This window comes from Rhipicephalus sanguineus, chromosome 3, assembly GCF_013339695.2.
Source record: "Rhipicephalus sanguineus isolate Rsan-2018 chromosome 3, BIME_Rsan_1.4, whole genome shotgun sequence".
Taxonomy (NCBI): Eukaryota; Metazoa; Arthropoda; class Arachnida; order Ixodida; family Ixodidae; genus Rhipicephalus; species Rhipicephalus sanguineus.
In genome coordinates, this window is record NC_051178.1 from 19445417 (window position 1) to 19472117 (window position 26701).

General features: G+C 45.4%; 1 protein-coding gene across 1 annotated transcript in view; it reads left to right on the forward strand.

The window, feature by feature from the left end:
* LOC119385291 (uncharacterized) overlaps positions 1–26701 on the forward strand; it is a 176318-nt gene that overhangs the window by 119538 nt on the left and 30079 nt on the right. Inside the window, exon 2 of the mRNA XM_037652763.2 lies at positions 24010–24096. Within this exon, the coding sequence (XP_037508691.2) occupies positions 24010–24096 (87 nt within the window). The remainder of the gene's footprint in view (positions 1–24009; positions 24097–26701) is intronic.

A 26701-nucleotide genomic window follows, 5' to 3' on the forward strand; every position in this document is an offset into this window, starting at 1 on the left:
TGCTGAAGAGCACAACCTCATCTGCAAACAATAAGGTGCTGAGATATTCGCGTTAACCTTACTTCTTACTCTTCCCTATTTAATTAAACCAAGAGACAATGAGGCCAAGGGACGCATAGGGGACATTATTTGTACTCTTTGACTGTACATAGCGTAGTAATTATGGCACAAATTGAATATGCTGCTTGCTGATGCCGTTAGCTGCTCGCCTGTCAGTTTTCTCATTAACAACACTCAGACTTTATAATTCTACCGGTAATGAAGTTATTGCTGTTTGCAGTATTTCATATGCAGCCCCTTGAGCCTCCATAGTAATTATAAGCGTTGTTTCCCTGTTAATATTAACAGCTCGTCTAAGTATAATGTGCGTATTTCTTATTCATTCTCTGGGTGCTCATATTCTTTGCACTGTGAATATGGCTGCATTATTTTTTCATATTGAAACTGTATTATAAGATGAACCCATAAAAAATAAATGCAAATAAAATAATGTGGAGGAAAGCACAACCTGCCACCGGCAGGGACCGAACCTAAAACCTTTGGATAATGCGTCCGATGCTCTACCAATTGAGCCACGGCGGCGGTCATCCCCCCATCCACTTTTGTGAATGTAAACCTGGGAGTGTTAGACAACGCCTCTCGTAGCCATGACGGCAAGTGTGAAACATTCTTTTTGCCAGCTCGGGTCGCCTAGTACGTGATAAACTCTCGCATGCTATCTCAAGGCATCAAGTCTGCCGGGACGAGAACCTCGCTATGACAGAACGAAATACAGGACGCATCAGGGGCTCGTTTTCAGGGCTAAACAGAGATACCCAGAAACATATTCCGGAAAAGGTACCGTAATACGTGCGTTCGAAGCGTAGAATACATATATTAAGATAGGTTTATCTTTGACGTAATCGGATATTTCGGAGATACTATTGCTGAAAGAACAAAAAGGTATCCCAGAAGAAAAATACAAGACAGATACTGGGACACTTTTTTTTCGAGGATGCTGATGCTTCGCAGAGATATCGAACAAAGGGAAAAATGTAATATTTCAGCGCAATAAAACGTGCTAGTCCAGCATATCTAACTTCTAATATCTAATCTAATATCGAATTACCGACGAACACCAGTGATTTAATAAAAGGTGTACATTTATTTTACGCACACGGTCTGTCCTGCAGGGACGGTTGCTGCGTTAATTGCACTGAAGCAACAGCAGCTTCTCGAATGAACTGTCTTACAGAGTCCGTTCGGCCTGAATGCAAGACTCGCACACTCGTGAACAACTGTGGGCAATCCAGCGGGCCCGGGCAGCGGTGGACATGCTATGCCTCACCGCACATATTGCCCGGTTGGCCTGAGCCTGGGCCGGCATCCTTGCAGGTGTTTTTGTTCTGAATAAAGTTTTTTTCCGTCCGTCCGTCCGTCCGTCCGTGAAATGGTAGGCCGTCCGAAAAGAAATTAGGAGTGGTGCAACGGCCTTGAGAGACAGCGACTTTCGTTGGGAGTGGCCGGCAATGCTGCCTCCGCATTTCGGCCATCCGCGGCGTCGTTTGCTATACCACATAGGCCGTTCTGTGCATGTGGGCACCCATTCGCCGCCGTCCCTGTGCCGCTGACCGGGAGGCGCGTCTTTGTTTAGCTTAGCATGAAAAGGTGTTCCTTCTCCCTTGGAAAGGCGTCAGCTAAGCTCCGAAAAAAATGAACGAGGCACCCCTGTCCTGCACCGCATCGATACATAGTAAAGGCACATCATCACTGAGTAAAGCTTTTGTTGGGCCTAGTTGGTACATATCATTTAAGAAGAGATGTTCAGCGCAAAACAAGACGGACCACTAATAATAGAGGAGAAAAGCACTGGCGCTTATGCGCCAGTGCTTGTCTCTTCTATTCTTTGTGGTCCGTCTTGTTTTGCGCTGAACTTCTTAAATTTCATCACTGATATAGAACCGCATTTTTCAATTGTGTCTAGATACATAAATGCATACACTCAAAATTATCGCTAAAACACTGTCGCGATACTGTCCAGCTTTGGTCGTTTCTTTGTTAGACCTAACCTAATTAAATCATACATTTCCTTATTACTTCGTGCATAACGAGGGTCTCGTTCCGACAGACTTGATGCCTTCAAGAAGCATGCGAGTGTTTGGACATCTTCTAGTTCGTAAAAAAGTCAGTTTTGCCGCTACAGTGAAGCAGTGAATGCGATAGCAATTAAAAGATTGGAATGTCACACGAAGAACAGCAAGCAGCTCAAAACTCGTAGCGCGCTCCTCAAGCACAAAGGACGCACGAAGAGAACACACAGAGGACGAGCGCGAGCTAACGACTGTCACAGCTTGACACTTGCAGCGCGCTGCTAAAACACAAAGGGCGCATGAAAAGAACTCGCACGTATATACAGGACAAGCGCCAACTAACAACTGTCATAGTTATTACTTCTTTGTGTTTGAGCAGCGCGCTTCAAGTGTTCACTGTTCACTTCAAGTGTTCACAAACGCGGCCGCTGCAGCGAATGAAGTGTCCTTCGTGCTTCAGCGCAAACTTCGCGGTGAAAGAACAAGACGCACAATAAGAGCGGCTATGGGGCTAGTTGGTTGTACATCTTGGGGGTAATCGCGCTTCTTTAAAGTACAGGAACTGACTGAATACACCACAAACACAGAGCGCAGACTAACAACTGTTTCATTTCCAGATTTTTTCGTCACGTATATGCACAGAGAAGGCATCGCGAAAACCTGAGGCAAGATACAAAAACTCACTGCGCATGCGCATGATAAATGTTAGGTTGTTTTTATCAAATGAATTTCTTTTGAAGAAATATTAATGGATGGTGCGCTCATACAATCGTCGGCATGTGCCTGCGAGCTGATAAGCGCGCGAGCATGGGCGACCACGCCCTGCAGATTAAATCATAGGTAGGAGGCGCGCGCGCATCCCAACTCCGGCAAAACATGGCAGGCCCTGCGCGCCATGTCGCGGGTAATACTGAATACGCTGAAGCACCTCCGAGCTTTGCGTACTGCCAGCGGTAAATGGCGTATACAAATAGCTCGCGGTTAGTAAGCCGGAGAGCGTATGCTGCGTGGCAGCGTTGTCTACTGCAGCGCCCTGTGGAACGAGGCGTAGCAGGTTCTCATCCCCGGTCGTGCGCTTCGGAAAATATATTTTGTGAACTTTATTACTTTGTCGTTTATATATATACGCAACACGACGGCGGCGGCAAAAACCCGCGGAGAGTGTCCGTTTAATTGCTATCGCAATAAAAGATCACGGGCTACGTGACGCCAGCTCGCAAATAAAGCGTTCCATATCGCCTTCATGGTTACAAGTGGCGCTCGCTAACACCCCCATGATTACATACACAGTTAAAGTAGATGGGAAGGCAACCACCGCTGTAGCTCAAAAGACCTTTTTTTCAAGTAATCCCAGAACCCCCCGCGGGCGCACGAAGCACTATGGGAAAAGTGTGTACGGCGAGCCCGCCGGCTGTTCCGGCGCTCGCTGTTGTTGGCGCCGTGGGAGCATCAAACGAAAACGCGTCGCCGCTGGTTGACTATTATTAAATCTTAAGTTCTACACATGTCTGAACACACCTGCATGTATCTCTACGCATGAAATGCGAAAGGAATGATGCAGTCAGAGTAGGTGTTACCGAACGGATGTATACCGGATGTAGCAGTTCAGCGGCATGCGAATTATCACGTGCCGATACAGGCAGTCAAAGCGTGCTATCGTGAGCAATGTGAGCTTGAACACCGAATTGGTATTTTTTCAATGATTACTTGTTCACAAGCCGCTGTGGCATTTAATGCCATAGCGGCTCGTGATCGGGTTTAACCAAAGTGTACAGAGGTGTTACAGCGTTCAGGATACAGCTGGTTTTTTGCTTTTAATTGAAAAGTCACGCGCTTTACAAAGAAGTGAGCACATTCTAAACGTGTTTAAAGAAAAAGATATGGGACTAGAATTCACTTGCGAGATGCCTTGCTCCGATAATTTGCGGTTTCTTGATACATGCTAAGTTTCACCGCGGAGCATGTTTGAGGGCAGTATAGCCCGCGTTCAGCGAAATCGGTGTTTAATTTCGCGTCGGCGCATTCGACTATTGTTAAACGAGGAATTGTTATGTCCTGATTACGCATAGCATTGGAAAAATACTTGCGCACATAATATGAGCAGTAGTTTCCAGCTGCAAAGTGATCAAAGAGGCGGGATATCCTGCGTATCGCTGTATCGGTTTGCGAAAATCTGTTCGCATGCCATAGAAAGATTAACACGGACGTCCTCCATTCATAAATAATAAAGAAACTGGAAATATTGCAGTTATTGCACATATGTATAAGAAGTCGCATGGCCTGAAGAACGTAGGGAAGAGATGTGGAGGTGAAGTTGTGTTGGCCGCCCCAAATAAGCTTAGTCGCATTAAGGTCGCAGGGGTCTGCGGTGGGCAAGGAAAAATGCGGTCAGAGGCATAGCAATTGTTTTGTAAATTGTGTGAGAGTTAACCGGAAATTTCTCTTCCTTGTGTCCACATGTACATCGGCCAGACTGGTCGATGTATTAATACGCGGCTCAGCGAGCATTGAAATTCACTGAATGGAGCCGTCTCATCTCGCATCGCTATGTCAGTCATGAAAATGTAATCCTATCTTCAAAAGCACAGTAATCTTGTACCATCAGCCTAATCAGACAATGGGAGAAATTTCGGGGGCATGTCATGTCACAAATAACGCCACACTTTGTGTTAGCCAACCTTCTCAGTCGTTTCAAGACAAGGAATTCAACTTTAATAATCGACTGTAAGCACGCGGCTTGGTTGTTTGACTTTTTGCGCCTCTCTATGACACGCGCGACGCCCTCCCATTTTTATATATATGCTTTTTTCGCGCGGGCAATGAACTTTCAGTTGTGTGTGAGCGCTGGTTTGTGCATTTCCTTCCTTGTACTGCTCCATTCTTTTCTCGCTCTAAGTATTATTCCAACCTGTAGTTAGAGCACCAACTAAGGTTAGTAGGCACTTATCGTTCGTTACATATACATGGTGCGAGCGACGCAATGAATGTATCTCATTTCCCCAAATGCCACTTTCTAGTGTACTCTTTAAGTACCAGAACCTCACACTGTACTCGTCAACAGTGTCGATGGACGTTGATTACAAATGCATCCGCGAATCACAGATCGCTCCAGCACTTCATAGGCAACCGAGTTGTACTTTTTTTATTTATGCCGTAAGGCGCACTGGCGCCAAAAAAAAAAGTAAGTAAAGGGTGACGCTTCTGAGCCGCTCAACTGGTCTAACAGTGGGACAGATGGAAATCGTCGGGAGGCCGTCGCAGCTAAATACTGAAGTTCGTATCTGAATTTCGCAGTAACATGTTGCACCTTGCCAAATTCACTGAAGTCCTGGCACGGCGCAAGCGGAAAGCTACAGCGCGAGGCCCGCGCGCTCGTCGCGGCGGCTGCTGCGGCGTACACACATTTCCCATGAACGCTTGCGCGCCCGTTGGTGGCGCTCGCGTGCTTGAAAAAGGTCTATTGGTAGAGCATCGGACACGCTCTGCGAAAGTTTTAGGTTCGGTTCCTACAGTGGATAAGATATCTCATTCACTTTCATTCCTTTCAATAAACATGATAACTGCTAGACCAAACTTAAAAAGCACATATAATGTCCCCTATGCCTTTATTGGCTTTATTGTCTTATTTAAATCAGGTTGTGTCTAACAAAGGTATGAGGCTTTCATACATTCTCTTGTTTGTTCTTCACTACCTAACAGTTTGAATGCTTCTAAGCGTGCATCGAACACTGGAGTTATTTCGTCTCTTTGCCTTCCGTTCCCCTTCGCTATTTTTTTTCAATTTCATGTGAAGCAAATTAGCTGTGGAGTCTGTAGATATTGATCAATCTATTTGCAAATGTTTGTAGAAAAATGGAGCAACCGCATCGCCACTGATTTCAAACTACCTAACCGAAAATTCAAATTTTAAAGTGTTTCTGTAGTATTTTACTCTACCCTGTTATCACCCAAGGAGCACGCCGGTGAGAGCGACTACTGCTCTGTATATGGCAGTAAAATTTGACTTGCTGCTTATATCAAACAAGAGAGAGAATTAAACTTTATTGAGGGACCAGGCGCGCGTGCTCTTCGCCCAGAGGTGGTTGACTTCCTCATTCCAGGTAGACAAAAAAAATCTTTTTGTCAATGTCAGCATTGCCTGGCAAAAGCAAATTTCCATAAATTCCGCCATGTCGGGGCTTTCTCGCTAGGTTTTCCAGCTTTCTCATTATTTTATATTGAGCATTCCGTTCCGTTCTCTTAAAATCTGATTGCTGGGAAGAGGGTATACAGCACCTCGGCTGCTGCGGTTCTCCATGTTCAACAGTATGAAATAAAAGAAAATAAGGAAAATAATGATTATCATAAGCTATATAAACAAGTGACGAAATCAAATAGGTAACAAGAACCAATGTAACGAAAATAACATGACAATAAACGGCTCACTGACAACAGTTCGCTTTACTACACAAGAACATTCACAAGCACACATGTCTGCCCTCGCCTGAATCCACGGAAGATCGGATGACACCTCAGATTCTTAGGAACTGCACTTGACCCCTCATCAGAAACGTGTGGCCAGTTAAGTGTCCACTAAGAAATATTTTACGATGTTCGCCTTGTCCTGCATATGTCTTGCAGTTCATGGTGCAAATAATTTTTGTATTGTAAGAAGGGCGCTTGTCCAAAATTGCAAGCTTTTACAGCGAAAGCTGTTATGCGATCATTTCAACGGCCGTTTTTGGCGCCGTAGTTGTCCGCCGCCGCCGCCGGTGTCCGTAACCACTATCGCACGAAATAAGAAAAAGAAGGAAATAGGAAAAAAATTCCGGGATGGAACGAGGTTCGAACCTGGGCCATCTGCGTGGGAGCGTAGTGTTCTACTTCATGGCCATGCCGGTGTTTGAAAGTGCGTTGCAAAAAGACCCTATACAGGCTTCATGTCGGGAAGGAACCAAAATAACATATGTAATGTAGTGTGGTAGAAGAGTAAAATAACAACAAGGCGTCACACAAACGCGAATTCTGTAATCGGGCGTCACACAATGCAAATTGCGCAACGAGTGGGTTGTTGAGTGCTTCCAACCCATTACAAAGGCCTCTACGATAATTCTTCATCGTCATCAGCCACAGCGTCAACAAAGTTCACATAATGCCTTACAGGTGTTTAGCGAGTACCACGGTTCTCCGCAGAATGAAGAAAAATTGCATAGTGGCTGCTTCCCTAGTTCACAAAAATTATGATTTATAGCTTAGTGTGTTCCTGGCAAGTGCACTTCTATTGGTTGCCAAGGAAGCCCATAAGGCTCCCATGATCCATTTCCTCAGGCTCTCAATAAAGTTAATTCCTTCTCTCTCTCGCTCTCCGTTTCTCCGGTTAAAGTATGTTATAAAGCGTGATGGGACAGTTCAATAACAACCGGGCGTCCCACAATATGAATTACGTAACTAGTGGGTCGTTTAAAGCTTCCAACCCATTACAAAGGGCTTAGCCATAGTTCTTCATCGTCATCGACCACCGCAATCACAAAGTGCACATAATGCCTCACAGATGGTACCTCGCTTCTCCGCAGAAAAACGAGTAATGTCGTGGTAGGTGCTTCCCAACTTCCCAAAAATTATGATTTGTGGCGTAGTGGGTACGTTGCTAGTGTGCTTGTATTACTAGCCACAAGAGAGTTTATAACGGGCTCTAGAAATGCCGCTCTTCCAGCTTTCGCTGTGACTGTGCTGCGCTTTCCGCGCAGGCCTGGCTTTTTTTCTCTAAGTGTCATCTTCCCTTCGTTTACTTTATGTCTTCGAGAAAAAACAACTTAATTAATGCCACCTTGTCTGGGGTAACAGTTGATAATATTGGGAAACTAAGTATATATGGCAAAAGCGCACAGTTTGTACAATTCGTAACGTTCCAGAAGCGACTCATACGTCTGTATCTTTAACGCACTTTATATACTAAAGGTTGAACTCATGTGTGCATTCTATCCTTCCTGTACCTATTATGTAGCCATGAAGTCTAGTAACACTGACTTCATCAGTTCGTTTCGCTCAAGAAGACGACTCTAGTCGTCAAGATCAAAGTCCTTGGCTCCAACCGTTATGCTGCACGAATTACGGAAATCAGTCATTATCATTCCAACTATCGGCACCCTTAAAGAATTATGCCAAACGTGGCATAATCGCTGAGACTGGGTCAACCCACAAATTTTGCTTATTCCTACAGGCTGAAGACAAGATTTAGTTTTCAAGAGCATCTATTAGCTTGCATCGGTAGCAAATCGCTGCACATGCTTGACTGCTTAGCGCGAGACGATTGTCAATCACTGCCTTTTTCTTGCTTATGTTTCCTCTCAAAGATGTTGAGTGAGGGAGACAACTTTATTGAATATTCTTCAAATTGGTGGTCTGGGTCTAAAGGCCGCACCGAAAAGAGTGGAGATCCTGTCTCTTGGCAGCTTCCCGGGCTTGCTAGATCGTCCAAAGTTGGTCCTGGAGATCTGAGCTAGTCAGTGCTGTTCTCCATCGCACACTTAGTTCATCCGGGGGGACTGCAGTTCCCTTCTGGACTATTTCGCAATCACACAGTATATGATCTAGGGTGACTCCTACATTTTGACATCATTTACATTTCGTCTTAGAGTACAACAATGGAAACGTGCGTTCAGCATGTAGTCCGTTCGTGTAAGTTCTGGTGTGAAGGCGCCTCCAGCAGGGGCGTAGGCAGACATTTTTTCAGGGCGAGGGGGCACCTCCTTGATTTGAAATGGTGGCCGGGCAGGCAGATGTGATCAAGTGCCATTTTGGGCTCTGTATGCCATAGCAAAAAAAAAAAAAAAATTCGGGGAGGGGGGGGGCACGACCGGAGTGCCACCCCTGGATACACCACTGGCCTCCAGTCAATCGCCTTGGTTTGGTATGAGCCTTTTCGATTGATATTGAGAATCTTTTTTTCTATAGAACCTGTTATCTTGTCTTACATTCGGATCCGAATCTACTTGTTTGTCACATTTTGGAAGAAATGGCCGACTGTTTTGTTCTGTTGTTCCTTTATACTTCATTTATTGAAATGTCCCACCAATTTCATCTTTATGTGCGCTATTTAAGCAATATCATGTCCTGTCGTTGAAATTATATTCTTCGTAAATACTTTTTGTTCTTCGCAGATGTTTTTTTTATTTGTATCCTCTCTTGTTATTTCTGTAATATTTTGTTTTTCAAGACGATGTGTTTTATTCAGAGCTTCTTATGTCAATTGTACCATGATGTATCAACCAACAAGCCCCTTCCTGTCTTTACTAATAATATGTAATTATCTTCTCATCCCCTTAAAGTTCCGGCATTTACGCGTCCTTTTTTATTTCCAGCACAATTATTAGCTTGCACCGTGCTGGTTTGCTGCTGGACCCTGTAGGAGGCCGGAGCTTTTCAAGCTGTAGTTTTACTGCATTTTTTTTTCAGTTACAGCCGTATGTCTTGTGGAGAAATATGCATTCATTTGAAATGCGCCCACCGTTCTGAATTTCATGTCCATGGCAGCACTCCGGTAAGCTGCAACTGTCTATCCTATGTAGCAAACTATTCGTGTACGCAACTTCCAGCCGAAGCTTGTGAATCAGCGATCAGTGCCACTGTGTGTCGTGGGAGATCTGCCGCTATTGAGAAGTATCTCTGTTGGTTAATGACATATCGAGATAAGTGCTTTGATTTAACACTGCCAAAACATCTCTCCTTAGAGCAGTGGATGCGTCCCATGTCTTAGTATTTTGAATGCCTCAACTAAATGCAGGAATTGCGCAGTCCTCTCCTTCAAACGAGACATCTTCATTGCCCTCTATTTCGACGTGGCTGGGTACCTGATGATATACAAAATTGTGAACCTGCGCTATTCCATCGTTTCTGCCACACACTGCGCTGTTTCGCTATTATTGAAAAGCGGATCTCACGTTTTTGATATTCTGAAGAGCAGATTTGTTATCCGTACTTAGGACCTATATAGCGTCAGCGTGCATTGTGACTTCCTCATAAACGTTAATGCGACCTACACGTATGTAGAATCGTCGGCCACTGCAGCAGGTACAACAAGTACAAAAGAAATCGATGCAAAGTAGCTTTGAAATCGTACATCTTTGTTTTGTCCCTGTTGTAGCTGTCGCGCTGCACACCCTCGAAGATGCTCAAAACTAGCCCAAGCGAACCGATTTGCACACATAAACACTGTCCTCGAAGTGATCCGTCATATACAGAACCTGCATTTCGTTCGCCTTTTTGCCTTGATAATGAACTACACACGGTATTTAAAAGTACTTTCCAAGAATTACATAGGGCAATGTTCGCTCGGCCTCTGCATCACAAACAAGGATGCCGTTCCGTTGACTCATCGCATGTGGCTTGTCAATCGTTTCGTGAATTGCGGTGATAACGGCAGGCGTGCGCAGATTAGCTTGCCGACTTCCGCTCGTCCGAAGTGTGGAAGGACCTCTGTTACACCGACGGCCGCTATTGTCATGCGACAACGAACGCCCCCCGCCCCGAGGCACACTTCTCGCGTGCAGGAAATAATGGCACCAATGGTAGGACCCAGCGAGGAAGAGCGGTAATGATGCAACGGTGATTACCAGACCGGAAGCAGTGAAACAGCCAGTGTGCCTAAACATGCACGCGCACTAGTGGCGGCACGTGCTTGGTTTGAATTATAGCGCTGCGTTCTTGTTTTTGTTTTTTCCAAGCACGGAACACTAATCCTCAAGCGTCCTACGTTGTTCTTGCGAAGACCACTGTCCATTTACGCAATAATACATTCTGCCTGTCCTGTTCGTTATCACCGCCTCGTCGACGTGAGTCACGAGTGCAAGTATGGGAAACACGGATGTCCGCTGTGTTCGTTGGAGCTCACACGGAGGCGTGGTGTAATGTGTCGCTTGTGCAAAAAAATTACCCACCCTACAAGCAGATTTGAAATTACTGCTGCGACAGAACATTTCCGTCGCAATAAAGTCACACGCAAGGGAGGACAATGATTTTTGGCAAGTGGCAAAGAGCCAGGATGAATATTTCGTGGTTCCATTTAGTTCTGCGTCAGTCATTATTATTATTATTATTATTATTATTATTATTATTATTAATATTATTATTATTATTATTATTATGATGCGTTCGCGAATTACGACGTCTTGCATACCAAGACTGCTGCTCAAAGTAGCCCCAAAAAAAGGCGACAACAAAAACTCACTTGGCCCCTTAAAATTTACCTAGGGCGGCTGGAAGGCGAAAGACATCTTCTTCTTCCTTTTTTTTTCTTTTTTTTTCTCAGCATCGTTCTAACCCAACGCACCCGCGATGGTGGTCTAGTGGTTATGGTGCTTGACTTCTGACCTGGAGGTCGAGGGATCGAATCCCGGCCGCGGCGGCCGCATTTTAGATGAAGGCGAAAACGCTTGAGGCCCGTGTACTTAGACTTAGGTGCACGTTAAAGAACCCCAGGTGGTCGAAATTTCCGAAGCCCTCCGCTGCGGCGTCCCCCATATTCATATCGTGCTCTTGGGACGTTAAACCCCATCAATTATTATATTATTACTGATCCGACCCGCCGTGGTGGTCTAGTGGCTATGGCGCTAGACTTTAGGGATCTAATCCCGGCCGCAGGGCGTAATGCCAATATGTCGTAATGCCAAGCCATGAGGCTAAACCTTGCGTTCTTCGTAAAACAGATGAAACCGCTCCAGAGAACCTGACTATAGTCACGTTGTGGTGACTCTGTTCACGTTGTGGTTTTACTTTTACGCAAAAGTAAAACCAGTACAGATTGCACTCCTTATTAGACGAACCTGCTCCCAGCAAAGGAAATAACACTAAGAGCACAACTATAGCGTTGAACGATGTACATGGAGTACTGCGCGCGTCCTGTCTTCCCTCGTTTTTGTCCGTGTTCACTAGCGCAGTTAATAGGCTTTAAAATAATAAAAAGTGCACAACAACTGTGTTACTCTCGCCAGAGTTCTTTAACTCCGCAGGGGAGCGCAGAGTTAGCAGCGGAACGTACATATTCTTTCCTTTATGTGGAGTAGAATAAACTGCGAGCTCTCTGCTACTCAGGTGGAGTTCGTAGATCATGCAACTCTCGCACCGACGTAGCGTGGCACAGGGTTTGGCACTTGGCAGGAGAAGTAACATCTCATCTAGCGACAGCACCTGGCCGCCGCCGCACTTCGTTACAACTGTGTCGTAACCATGTTAAGGGGCTATGTAGGGTAAATCGACCAAGAAAAGCGATTTTTTTTATTTCATTAGTGAAAAATCACAGCATATCCACGGAGTGAATGATGATGAGTGGGCGAAGCTGCGGAGGTTCATCGGTAAACCGTGAATCTTCCGTGAATTCTGCCCAGTACATCATCACCGACGTGAGATCGGGCGCGTTTATACTAAAGGTTCGATGAGTTATGACGACTTGCAGCTCACTTTAATTTTACATGTACGCTGTGAATTTTCATTGTTTAGAAAACCATTGCTTTAGAAAACATCTGGCGTCTTTCGTTAAGCAGCTGGCGTCTTTTCATTTTGCTTTAGAAACATCTGGCGTTCTTTCGTTTTGCTTTTACAAAACATCTGGTGTCTTTCGTTGGTTTATTTCATCAATCAACGGCGTTTTGAACAAAATTTTTATTGTTTAATGACGCACAGGAAAAATCTCACCAGGCACTACCTTGGAGGTAAACAATGGCTGCTAATGGGAATGAGAGACAGAAGAAGTCGGCTTTTAGCTAACACTTACACTTCTACTTCTATTAACGTTTCCTACTGGAACATGCCAATGGCTGCTGATGGGGAATGAGAGACAGAAGAATTCGGCTTTTAGTTAACGCGCACGCTGCGAATTTTTTCTTGTTCAACAACGCACAGGAAAAATCTCCCACCGGCACCACCTTGGAGGTCAAAGCGTAAGAATGGTTACGCACTACGACTACTACTACGACTACGAGGGACGAACGGGTGCCGCCTTAAGGAGCTTCGCCCCTAAAATAATACACACTCTGAGAATCAAAACCTTGCATTAGCGAGCGCGTAGGATAGCTTAAAGCCATTTAATAATGGTGCCAGAAACCGGACCTCCTGACGGTTGCGAGGGTTTGTTGCCATGTGTGACATAATGGTTTCTGTGTGTATGAATTTTTTATAACAAATATGGCTAAATCGATTTATTATGTCCATTTCCTGCAACTTTCGTAACCTACGATAGTGATTTTACCCACTAGGCATGCCTTTGTAGCGTAGTCATTGCATTATCTTGGGAATTCTTTCCGTGCATGTTTTTAAAAGTGCGTTGTTCTCATGATGAACTTTTGAATATTATACAAGCTTGATGTACCTTTCCTGAAAAACTATCAGACCGATAGCAATGAACCTTTCTCAGCTTATACCTAAATCCCTTCCCAATTGCACGAATCTGAATCATTGAAAAACTGCGCGAGCGATAATTCAGAAAAAAATGATAATTTGAAAGGCTTCTCTTATGACACGCGACAAGTAAGGACAATATTTTTTTCTTGTGACATAAATATAGGAATTCATTCTTTTAGCTACGGAATAATGTGAGTACTATGCGGGATCAGCATGCAAAATTTTACAATCATAATATTTTTGTTAATGAGAAAACGTACGTTTCATCTGGCGCCACAGTCTAAAATTTGGCACTCAAATACAACACAGTAACGAAAGCTACAGGGTAAAATTTACAGGGAAGACGAAAAGCTTTCCTATAGAACACCCAAAATTTCAACATAATATATGGATCAGTTCCTGAAAGATAAATCTGAAACTTAGACGACCCGTTTACCCTACTATACTCTCTTAGCCTCAATCAAGAAGAAGAAATGGACATGGGCAGGGCATGTAGCACGTAGGCAAGGTAACCGCTGGTCATTGAGAGTAACCGACTGGATTCTAAGAAAAGGCAAACCCGCGGGGGGGAGACAGAGAGTTAGATGGGCAGATGAGAAGTTTGCGGGCATAACGTGGCAGCAGCAAGCACGGCACCGGGTTGATTGGCGGAACATGGGAGAGGTCTTTGCTAGAGTGTACTAGGAAAGATTGTAGTACGCTCTATCTTTGCCCTGCAGTGGGCGTAGTCAGGCTGATGATGATGACCCTCTTAAGCCTACGAGCGCTAGACGCCGCAGGTGCCACTTTAATGTGCCAAGTCCCAGAACAAGATGGATGCCTTTAGTCTAGTCTTCTCCTTGTTTTTGTTCGCGCTGTTTTTGCCAATGCGACCACAGTATTGTTGTTATAGATTACTGTGCACGTCAGGCGTCACATGCTGCGTTCGCTTGTTCTCCTGCTTATGAAGCTGACAAGTTCAGGACAATTTGGGCAGCAAGATTATCTGGTGGGTTCCCTCATCTCGAATAATACAACATGGACGCAGGAGAAAAGAAACAAGACAAGAAAAAAGCGACAGAAACTGCCCATAACACGACGGTTAGTCTTGAGCATTCAAAGTTAGTAGGCGCAAACCACCGCACGTGCGGAAAAAAAAAAACGCAATGCCGTATCTAAAACAACACAAGACGGCGAGGGGTGTTGGCTATGAAAAGATCTTTTTAAATGCCCAAATCTACTTTCGTACGCGAAAGGTAATGCTCCCTATTATAGAGGACTTATTCGCATCACCGTGGGAAAAAAAAAACGAAAATAGAACTTCGCGCTTCATTCGCAGTTTCCTCTCGCGGAATTTTCATCTGCTGTTCGTCCCAGCGACCACAGCATTGTGCCCTCGCTGACCCCGTAACGTATGGTGGTCTCTCCTAAATTGGGCGGGCATCGTGATTGCCTAATAAGCCACCTCTGTCGGGGACGGGCAGCCACATAAATAAACGCCGTTATCCTGCCGGTAGCTGCGAATTCGGGCTTTTAAGAGAGGGAAAGCGCGTGCTCACACACAATGCACAACGATCGGCGAGTGACCGATTTTCGGAAATGAGTCCGACGTACGGGTCTCGGCTGGCCCGGTTCTCATTGCGCCCATCTCACGAGAAGCAACCGAACGAGTGGTGCCAAGAAGCGCTTCATCTCAGCGCCCAAAGCAAGTGGGCTTTTTTTTGCTTGTTCTCCGTTTCTCTGCACCTTTATATGTGCGCGCATCTCGCAATAAACCTTAAGAAAAAAGTCGTCTTTATCGCTATTATTGGTGACCTTTTCGCGCTGTCTACCATGATTGATCAGTTGAGAAGACTTGCGTGGCTGTTGATGCTTGCAGCCAATGAGCCTTAGGCGGAAAGATTTCTACGGCATGGAAAATTGACACATTTTGTAAGTTCGTTTCTCATATGGAACTTCGCTGGAACCGCCATGACGAGTAATGTGCAAAATAAGTTGAATGTTTCATAACGATATTGAGCTGGCGTTATCCGCAGTACCAGCTAACTGAAATATTACTCGTACATTTCTATGCTTTCTCATCGGGGTTTGTGATCAGAGCCAAGCGCAAGAGCGCTCGCGTATTCATCATTCTTTTTTGAGCCCCAGGTCGTTAAAGTGCCGTGCTTTGTACGCGTGTACATTCAGCTTGCTTTTACAGTCGAACCCGCATATATCGAACACGCAAAAAAAATTAAATAAAGGGGATTAGCTCAACATAACGAATAGTTCGATATATAACTTTTAATGATATTATTGCATTTTTGGTGCGAATTTCAGTGCGCAAGTTGGCTTCATGGTACTGCTTCACGACAGGTCTTCACGGCAGTACGCGGACTTTTTTTTTTAATTTTGTATTTTTCCACGTTTTGTAGTTGAGGATGACGGATGCATGCCGGGGCGGGTTATACGCAAGATATTATGGCAAAAATGTAAATAGCGCCTAAAAATCTTCATACACAGCTGTGCGTACTCATTGGGTGGCGGAAGAGAGTACTTTGCCTTGGCCTTAACGTCGGCCTTTCTTTCAATACCGTACTCGGTGTGCTCCTTGTCGAGCTGTAGGCGGCGGCGACGTCAAACTCCTGTTCTCCACGTTCGACTGTACTGATCATCACCAGCCTTCTGGAGAACAACAGGTTCGTCAGCTTTACGGCATCCATCACGTTAATAAAACGAGCGGAGAAGCGAACTGCGACCCCGCAGGAAGCAAGGACGAGGAATTGTGGGGGAAAGCACGCGATGGCAAGCTGTAGTTTCTATTGGCTCCGCGCGGCGCCCTTCTGATACCACCCCTCGCTCTCCAAAAGACATGTGCAAAAAAAAAAAAAAGAAAAGAAAAGTCCCCTCCCGTGAGGGGAAGCCAACTTCTTGGGGCGTTTTGTGCGATTCGATGTATGAAGTCTTCTAGATAGTCTTGTCCGATGTAGCCATAGATTTTCCTATGAAGTGATGATAAAGCATTGTCGCTTACGAAAATACTTCGATATAAAAGATAAGTCGTTTTACCCGAGTTTTATATAGACGGGTTCAACTGTACAACAAAACCGCGGGCGACCAAATTAGCGAAGCTCACGATTTTCACATAAATGGTGCACGATGATCAGACTGCCAGAGATGAGTTGTTCTTCGAAAGGAAATAGCTTTCAATACTAAACTAAAATAAAATGAAAAGATGTTTGACCCACCTTGATTGGCTTCAACATATCATAGACAATACTCCGTAGTAGGCATCAATAGGTATTTCCAAATCATTTCCAATTAGCCTAATTTTTTATTATTTCTTAATTATTATTTTTTGTTGCCCGGAGGCACCCCCTGGCGCCGTGTTCGTTCCCGTTGCTGTTCACTTCGTCTTTCGTCACAAGCACGCTGCTCTTCGAGAGTCCTAACCACAGTCGCATAAGAAGCAACCCATTCATAACGTTGAGATGTATTCATGTTTCGCAAGCGTGCAGCGTAGTGGTGGAGACACTTGCCTTCGGAGCGCGAGGCACGGGTTTGGACTGCAACATAGGCCATAAAACTTTTTCTGCTATGATGCATTAGCCACTTCCTAGAGTGCGTCATGGATTACACTTTACTGCTTCAAAGTGCTTCAATACACATGAGTCCTCCCACTGCTCCCTAGACGGCTTTCTGCTCACAAACGGAATTCCGTAGCCATCCGCAGCTTGGCTGTAAAGCTCCATCGTGGCCCACGCCAGCCTGCTCCATCTCTGTGCTGCTTAAACGCATCTCGCGCCTTGTGCTTTGGCATTCGATGCACGTAAAGAGCGCTATAGGTACCTGTATACAAAAGGGACACTAGCCCCTTTTGCATACAGGTACCTATAGCGCTCTGTGACGCATGATGTGACGCACCTATAGGCACCACTGTGACGCATGATACTTGGCGCTTGTCCTGTGTGCGTTCGTTTTGTACGTCATTTGGGCTCAAGCGGCGCGCTGGCAATTTCGAGCTGCTTTTCGTTCTACGCGTTACATTCCAATTTGTTGCTATCGCATTCATTGCTTCGCCGTTGCGGCGAAACTGTGACTTTTTTGAAGCTTGCCCCGCAACTTGATGAACCGGACCAGGGAGATGATGTTACATCACGTAACGAGCAGGTGCTGTTTGCATGACCCTGCAGATTTTGAGCAATCATAAAAAGCCAACGTCCTACACGGAAGAAGACGAAGCGGGGTTGTTCAAGGCTATAATCACACCAGAAATATACGAAATAATTTGAGGCTACACGGTTTGCATAGGCATATTTACTTGGAGGGGGAGCAAAGCGCCGGTTTATTCTCTCCGCCCCCCACCCAAGCTGTCAAAAGTAGGAGGGCAAAGAACGACACCTAGTATGTACATTCTTAGTCATTCATAATCCTTTATATGCAACCAGTTCAATGTGGTTTCCACAAAAATAAATTGACTGAACATAAACACGAAAGTGCACACGTTCGCGTTTTTGTAGTCGACCAGATCCCTCGGACATTCGGCAAAACTTATACCGCACAAACTGGAAAGTGTGCCAACGTGAGATTACCAGAGCACCAGAGAAAATACGAAAATAATTGTCGATTATCAAACCTGCTAGAACATTGCACTAAGCATCAGCAGCATCAGTGCAAGTGACTGCTTAGTGACACAGTGATAAATAGACGCAGAGACATGAACAAAAAAAAACACATCTCCCCCTGCGGGCAACCATGGTGGGATGCGAAAGCATCGCGGGGGGTGCGCATCGAGTTTCCGTTTCTCTTATGTGACTTATGAGACGGTGGTTGTCGAGGCGTTTGAATTACCGCTTGTAGACGCTGACGTTTACGTTCGGCTTACCGAGTATTCCTCTGCACCGCGGCGGTGGCGCTGCCGCTGCAACTAGCGTCGACTTTGACGTTGTTCATGGCGTTTCGCAAACCGTTGCACAAAGACAGAACGACGGAATCACAGCGACCGCGCGCTTTCGTAGCCTTGCAGCTTAGAGATTAGCTTGCCGGCGTTGAAGTTTACGTTCAGCTTCGCGAGCGTCCATAGCGCCGTTGCGAAGGAGAGTGCAACGGGAGCGAGCGCGCGCAGCATTATATACGAGCGCACAGCTGTGGCGGAGGGAGAGAAACGGGAGAGGAGAAACGAATCGGAGGCAGCGCTCAAGCCACCTCCTCCCACCTCCTCGCGTGAGCGCGAGGAGAGAAGCAAGAGTAGGCGCTTGCGCAGTATGGGTGCGGACGCCGCAGAACGGACACTGCCCCGAGCATAAGACGCTTTCGCATCTAAAAAGTCATCATGGAGACCTACCACATTAACAAAAACAGCCCCTGTCTATTTCCTTAAGCGATAAGCAGTTGCAACTCCTCACAGTCACGCGTAAGCCGTAAACAGATTGGTGTACCTTTACTGTTCTCTCTTTTTACGTGTTAATCAATGTGCCCTGCACGTGCCTGTATGTGTTCGTGTTTATCGTGTATGCAACAAGCGCAGTTGCTAGCCAGCGCTGTGCGTGTGCGCGTCTTTGCCGTCTGAATTGTATGTTGCGCTGTACAAGTGATACCGCTGTCACACGGCACATGTAATGTCATTCTCAGGAAATGGCACTCATAGGGTATGTCTTTGGGATCTTGCCTTCCCTGTATACGCGGGTATGAAAAATGGCATTCGCAACTGACACCAATGTCTGCCGCCAGTGCAGTGCGTTTTTAAATGCGAAGCATTTATTAGCGAACTGAGCGTTTCTATCTACGTATCTATCTATCTATCTATCTATCTATCTATCTAGCCGCCTACGTCTGGGTGCTCTCACCATGGCCTCCTTAACTTGGTGTAGACCAAAATTTGCATGGGAGGGTAAGAGGAATTGACGAATATGATTTCCGGGTCATGACATGAATAACGTTAAAATCTTGTCGAGTACGTCGTCAAACCCTTTCCACTAGACACGTGTGGCACATACCCGTTTACCACGGGCAGCGGTGTACGGATATGCGCCCCAGGTGATTGACAGTTTATATCCACCCAGGAACGGCGAGAACAGACATTGATAACCTAAATGCTAGAGCGTTAAGGAAAACCGACATCGGCAGCGTTGACTCGACGAATGGAAAGAATGAAAATTAGGATCCCAGCAGGAATCGAACCCAAGCATTCTGCGTGGCAATCAGGTATTCTACCACTGAGACACGCCAGGTCTACAAACTGGTTTGGAAAAACAGCCTACGCAGGCGTGATATCGGTGCAACGTCAATTGTGGTTGTGGTGCTGGCTATATAATTTTACAAAAAAAGCAATAAACACTACATGATATTCATACGATGTGTACTCCTACGATACAGGCGTCATATGAGATTAACGTCTGTAGTTTCAGTGTTGGCTCCGCTTTTATAGCAGTCTAATAAACATTACGTTTGTATTCCTATGATTCAGCAAGCTATATTGAAGCATTGCTCGACCCCGGCGGAATACTTTGACATAAGTATCATATGATATCCACATAACCGCACCGTAAAGTCACTTCGTCCACCAGAACGACGCAGTGTCCTCTTAATTTTTTACGAGGCGCTTAGCGAACTTCTGCGACTTTGAGCCTATCTATCTATCTATCTATCTATCTATCTATCTATCTATCTATCTATCTATCTATCTATCTATCTATCTATCTATCTATCTATCTATCTATCTATCTATCTATCTATCTATCTATCTATCTATCTATCTATCTATCTATCTATCTATCTATCTATCTAGCCGCCTACGACTTTGTGCTCTCTTGGCCGTTTCGTTATTCAGATGTATACCAAAATTGGTGTGCCATAACATGGCCTTATTACGAACATAAATGACAGGTCATATCAGGAAAATCATGGCTCGCATGTCATGAACAGCATGATTTACTTTCCACGGCCTTAGGCTCTTGCGGCAGTTCCGTTAATTTCATATACACCAAAATTGGTACGGCGTGACAAGAATTCATGACGAACATAATGACAGGTTCTAACATGCAAATCATGACGCGCATGTCATGTGCAGCATGATTTACATGACATGGTCTCTGGGCGCTCGCGGCCGTTTAAATGAAGGAATATATACGAAAACTGGTATGACGAGACATTTCTGTATGACGAAGATAACTGACACGTGGTAACATGAAAATCATGACATGCATGTCATGTACGACATGATTTACATGCCACGCTCATGGCGCACTAGTGGTCGTTTCGCTAGATTGATATACACACCAAAATTGGTAGTGTGCAATGTGACTGTATGAAGAACATGAATAACAGGTGGTAGCATGAAAATCGTGACATCCATGACATGTATGTCACGATTTACATGCCATGCTCATGGTGCATTCACGGCCGTTTCGCTTGCATGACATACACCAAAATTGGTATTGCGCGAAACGAGCGTATGACGAACGTAAGTGACAGGTGGTAACATGAAAATCATGACATGCAAGTCATGTACGCCCTGATTTACATGCCACGCTCATGGTGCGCTAGCGGCCGTTTCAGTAGATTGATATACACCAAAATTGGTATTGTGCGAAGTGACCGTATGAAGAACATCAATACCAGTTGGTAAGATGAAAACCATGACATGCATGTCATGTATGTCATGATTTACATGCCACGCTCATGATGCATTCGCGGCCACTTCGCTAGCTTGATGTACACCAAAATTGGTATTGCGCCCAGCGACTGTATGACGAACGTAAATGAGGCGTGGTAACATGAAAATCATGACATGCATGACATGTACGACGTGATTTACATGCCATGCTCATGGCGCACTCGTGGCCGTTTCGCTTGCTTGATATACACCAAAAGTGGTATTGCGCGACGCGACTGCATGACAAACGTAAATGAGAGGTGGTAACATGAAAACCGTGACATGAAGTAATGTATGTCATGATTTACATGCCGCGCTCATGGTGCATTCGCGGCCGTTTCACTAGCTTGATATACACCAAAATTGGTATTGCGCGAAGCGACTGTATGACGACCGTAAATGAAAGGTGTTAACATGAAAATAATGACATGCATGACATGTACGCCATGATTTACACGCCATGCTCGTGGCGCACTCGTGGCCGTTTCGCTAGATTGATATGCACCAAAATTGGTATTGCGCGATGTGACTGTATGAAGAGCATGAATAACAGGTGGTAACATCTAAACCATGACATACATGTCATGTATGTCATGATTTGCATGCCACGCTCATGGTGCATTCGCGGCCGTTTTGCTAGCTTGATATACACCAAAACTGGTATTGCGCGATCTGACTGTATGATGAACATTAGTGACAGGTGGTAGCAGGAAAAACCATGATATGCATGTCATGTATGGCATGATTTACATTCAATACTCATGGTGCACTCGCGGCCATTTCTCTCGCGTTTCATTACATGGTGTATACTAGATTATGCATGCATGCGTGCATGGCAAATATACGGTATATGGTGGACACACTACACTGGTGGCCATGGCATGAATGATTTCATTTGGCTCAGAGACAAACAAGGCGATGTATTCAGCTCTTTGCTGGCTGCTTCGCATTACATCGATTCCCACAGTGCGTGGGATCTGCCTAATTTTTTAAGTCATGCAGTAAATATTTCATATACGTAACTTACGTTAGCGAGTACAGGAACGAAGTATCATTTTTTTTAAAAATAACACAATTCCGTTCACATTCAGACGTACCATGCGTCAGGAGGTGCACTGCCGCTTATGAGACATGCTGCGGTAAGTAAGCACTTGCTTGCTTACCGCAGCGCCTGGTCGTGTAGTGCGCTAAAGGCTTTTCCTAGCTATCATGCACTGCACACAGGATATTCAGATGGACAAAAACAATTTATTCGTGATACTGATGACATAAAGGCAAAGCTTGTTACCTAGCGCATATCCTCGTGCTCAACGACGGCAGGCTCACGTGTGATTCGATTCATAGCGAACTTGTAGCTTCGTTCTCGTTGCGAAGCAGCGCTTTACGCGTTATAACTGCCAACAACGTTACCAGGAAATGGTGGCACACGTCTTTACAAAATTATCAAACATTTCGTATGCACTGATTCGCTACGATCAAAGTAGATGCCAGCAAACAGTTACAGCAGCGACAGCCACAGTATCCATACAAGGACACAAGCCTCTAACATGGCGCCGCATCGTTAGGTTCATGAACCCTCCGAGAGAAGCCAGAAAATTTGCATAAGACCTATAGCATCCAAAGTAAACCACTCAGCACTCTTAAGGGGATTACACCGTGCCTGGGATTAATACCTTAGAAAAGGCATTCTCGCGAAATAAAGCACCCGTATGATGGGTACTTTCCTTCCTCTAAACACCAGTACCAAAGGAAAAACATGGCTGATCCCTCCGTCATAGGAATCGGTATAACACGAAAGTGAAACGTGTCCACACAGAACTATAGTGCTTATCATGTAGTGATATGTGAGAGCTCGTACAATGTGTATTCGTGTTTGGCAGCTGTAGCACCGACTGGCGTGGATGCACCCATGTTGACGCCCATAGGCGTGGGCAGGGTTCCCCTTCAGAGGCGGGCGAAGGTTCGTAGCAGCGCCCCCTCCCAATTCTATCAATGTATGGCGCTGACATTGAGCGCCCCCCCCCCCCGATCGCAGCGCTCCCCCTTCCTATTATGTCAATCTATGGGGCTGACTTTGCACCCCCACCTCTTAGGTGAATAGGGAAGGCGCCTAGTTCGTCGAGGTTTTCAGCGTGAGTCGCAAACGCGTGCGTCCCGCTGGCCTCTGTCTCGCTCCACCTAGGCACGAAATTCGCCCGTCGAAATCCTGTCCTTTCTGCAACGCGTATTGCAGCAGTTTAGTTAGTCGGTACTCTTGCAATCGAAGCAGTCGGCGGCGGAGAAATCCCGTTGGTGCATGTTCCGGCCTAAAATTCCGCCATAAAACACTTTCGTGTTAAAAAAAAGAAAAGCTACCAGTCATAGAAGATCCGGTGACATCAGCATCAACGTATAGATGACGCATATACGCAGACAACTGTACACACGAACATAGCAAAGTGAAGCAGCACATAAACAGACCGTGCGCTACGCAGCCATGCACCGGCCCATGATATCTTAGCCTGCTACTCAGAAATATTTCTGTTCATCATAATTAAATATTAGGCATTTACTGAATACGTGTGAAGAGTGGTGTATGTAGCGCTATAACAGAGAGATCCAATAATCCAAGTTCACCTAATATTTAGTGATTTTTAAATTATTGGAGTCCGATTAACTGCTCGCACTCTGCCGATGGCCACAGATGTTTCGACAACTCATAACACCGTTAGCCTTTAAAGGGTGTTTTAGGTAAAACATTAACCTTTATTCAAACCAACGAGCTGCTTCAAGGTGAAAAACAGCCCAAACCCCCTCTTTTTGATAATTATTGTTTTGAAAAAGGGCACCTTTGCCGCGTGAAATCATTCTAAAGGCGCAAAGCGCTTTACAGTGTTGTGTAAAAAATACAAAAAGACAACTGACCCCTCAATAAATCTCCTTGATTCGAAGAATGACATTGTACTTTTTCTGCAGCTGCAGCGGCCTCTTCTCCTGCTGGTTTTATTGGTACCGACATTTGCGGAGGATTCAGCCAACAGCATTTTACACCGACAGCAAGACGTAAGTGTAGCACGCGTTTTCACTTTTGCTTAGTTTTTTACTTAGAGAATACTGCACGCCCATTTAGATGCCCCAGCAGGAGTGGATGCAAATAGATTCAAGTAATGCATTATGCATAATGTACAGTTAGATCAGTAAAAAAAAAGAAACAACAAAAGAAGAAAAAACGCCAAGCACTGTAACAACAACAAAAAATAAGGCGGAACGACTGATAGCAGCGCAGAAACTAAAACAGGGTTCTTGTATACGCCTACAAGCTGTGAGATAAGTACCAACAAAGCAGAACACCACAACTTTCTAGGAATGTACATATGAGATTACACTAGTATAAAATGAGCCAAATACGCGTACTACAGAAAATCAAGTACCAGCATTCAATGATAAATAAAAGATGAAAAATCGGGGGTGCATGAGCACAAGGCAAAAATGTACCAGCGAAGAAAGGGTAGCAAGGTGTGGTGCCATCAAAGCAGAAAGAAGAAACCACTACGTTTTATGCAAGCGGAACATGACGAACCAATATATATTGCTTGCATAGTTTACGAGAATACATTCGATTCGGTCGACACATCAGTCACGCAGGCACTGCGGAATCAGGGCGATGAAACATCTATATAACAAAAAAACTTGCTGGCCTATGAGTTTCGCCTTCAAGAGTAGAACGCGATGTCGTAATCGGACCCCGTACGCGTCGCCTTCAACCGTGCCCCAAGGAAAGGAACGTTTGTACGCGTAACATTGGTCATTTAGAACCATACTGGAACACCTACTGCAAGTACACTTGTAAAGTGCCCACTACGCCCTTTGCAAATTGCCGAATCTTCTTTCTGCACATTGGCGAAGTACCAACTACGCGTCCGTAAGATGCCACGCGCACCAGCGCGGCTGCACGCTTTGTAATGGGTGGGCAGCTTTAAACCACCCTGAAGGTTTGAAGGGCGGCCTAGTTGGTATAAATTCATCGTGAAATTTTGGCAGCGCGAACATAGGCGTGCGCACAGGGGGGGCAAGGGGGGCGGCCGCCCCCCTAATCACCTAAGAGGGGGGCGCAAAATCTGCTCCGTACATTAACCTTTCTAGCCACCTAAGAGGGGGGGGGCGCAATATCTGCTCCATACATTGACTTAGTAGGTTGGGGGGGGGGGCGCTGCGATGAACCTTCGCCCCCCCCTGATGGGAAACCCTGCGCAAGCCTATGAGCGCGAACAAACGGGACACAGAGAGAGCTGTTATAAAGTCACGTTACTACAAAATGGCATGTGTTTTTTCAAAACAAAAAACTGGGTTGCAAGATGTAGGCTTTCCGACTAATGTTCTGGTGGCGTTCCCAGCTCAAAAGGTTTCGTGAATGGAAAAAGAAAAAGGATGCCCTATTGATGCTGCCATAAAGCGACAGGGGTTTGCGGTCGTCCCGTATGTGCAAGGGTTTTCACATAGGGTAAAGAAATGCGCAAAAAAAATTTAACGTTGACGTTGCATTGCCCACCAGCAAAAAAAAAATGCAGCAAATATGTTCAAAGACTGACATAAGCAAATTGAAGGTAGGCCCCGTGAAAAAGCATCCTGGTGTTAATCATGTCGATCGTTTCACTAACTGTCGAACGAATGTACTTTATTGTATTCCATTGCTTTGTAACAGGGTATATTTTGGGCAGACTGGACTCTGCCTGAATGTGCGCCTGCGAGAGCACTAAATTGCGCTCCAAGTCCTCACCAGGTTTACACTTGGTCACCCATTGCGCAAGGTGTGGTTGCGTACCGGGATTATCGAGAACGTCTGTTCTGTGGGCTAATCATGACACGAACACTAGGAAGATTGCGGAATCCTTTTTACAGCGACAGCTGTTATGAGATCACAACGGCTGTTTTTGGGGCCGTAGTTGCCCGCCACCGTCGCTGTCCGTAACCCCTATCGCGCGACGTAAGAAAAAAAAATCGAAATAAGAAAAATATCCAGAATGGAACGGGCTCGAACCTGGGGCCCTCTGCGTGGGAGCCCAGTATTCTACCTCAGAGCCATGCCGGTGCTTGAAACTGCTTTGCAAACTGATCCTGTACAGGCTTCATGTCGGGAAGGAACCGCATTAACATATGTAATATAGCGTGGCAGAAGAGTAAAAGAACGACCAGGCGTCACACAACGCGAATTCTGTAACCAGGCGTCACACAATGCGAATTGCGCCACGACTGGGTTGCTGTATGCTTCCAACTCAATAGAAAGGGCTCTGCCATAATTCTTCATCGTCATCAAGCACAGCATCCATGCCTTACAGGTGTTTAGTGGGTACCACGGTTCTCCGCAGAATGACAAAAATGGCGTAGGCTGTTTCACTACTTCACAAAAATTATGATTTGCAGCGTAATGGGTTCCTCTCAAGTGCACTTCTATTAATAATAATAATAATATCTGGGGTCCAACGTCCAAAAGCCACTATATGATATGAGAGACGCCGTAGTGGAGGGCTTCGGAAATTTCGACCACCTGCGGTTCTTTAACGTGCACCTAAATATAAGTACACGGGCCTCAAACATTTTCGCCTCCACAGAAAATGGAGCCGCCGTGGCCGAGATTCGATCCCGCGACCTTCGGATCACTAGTCGAGCG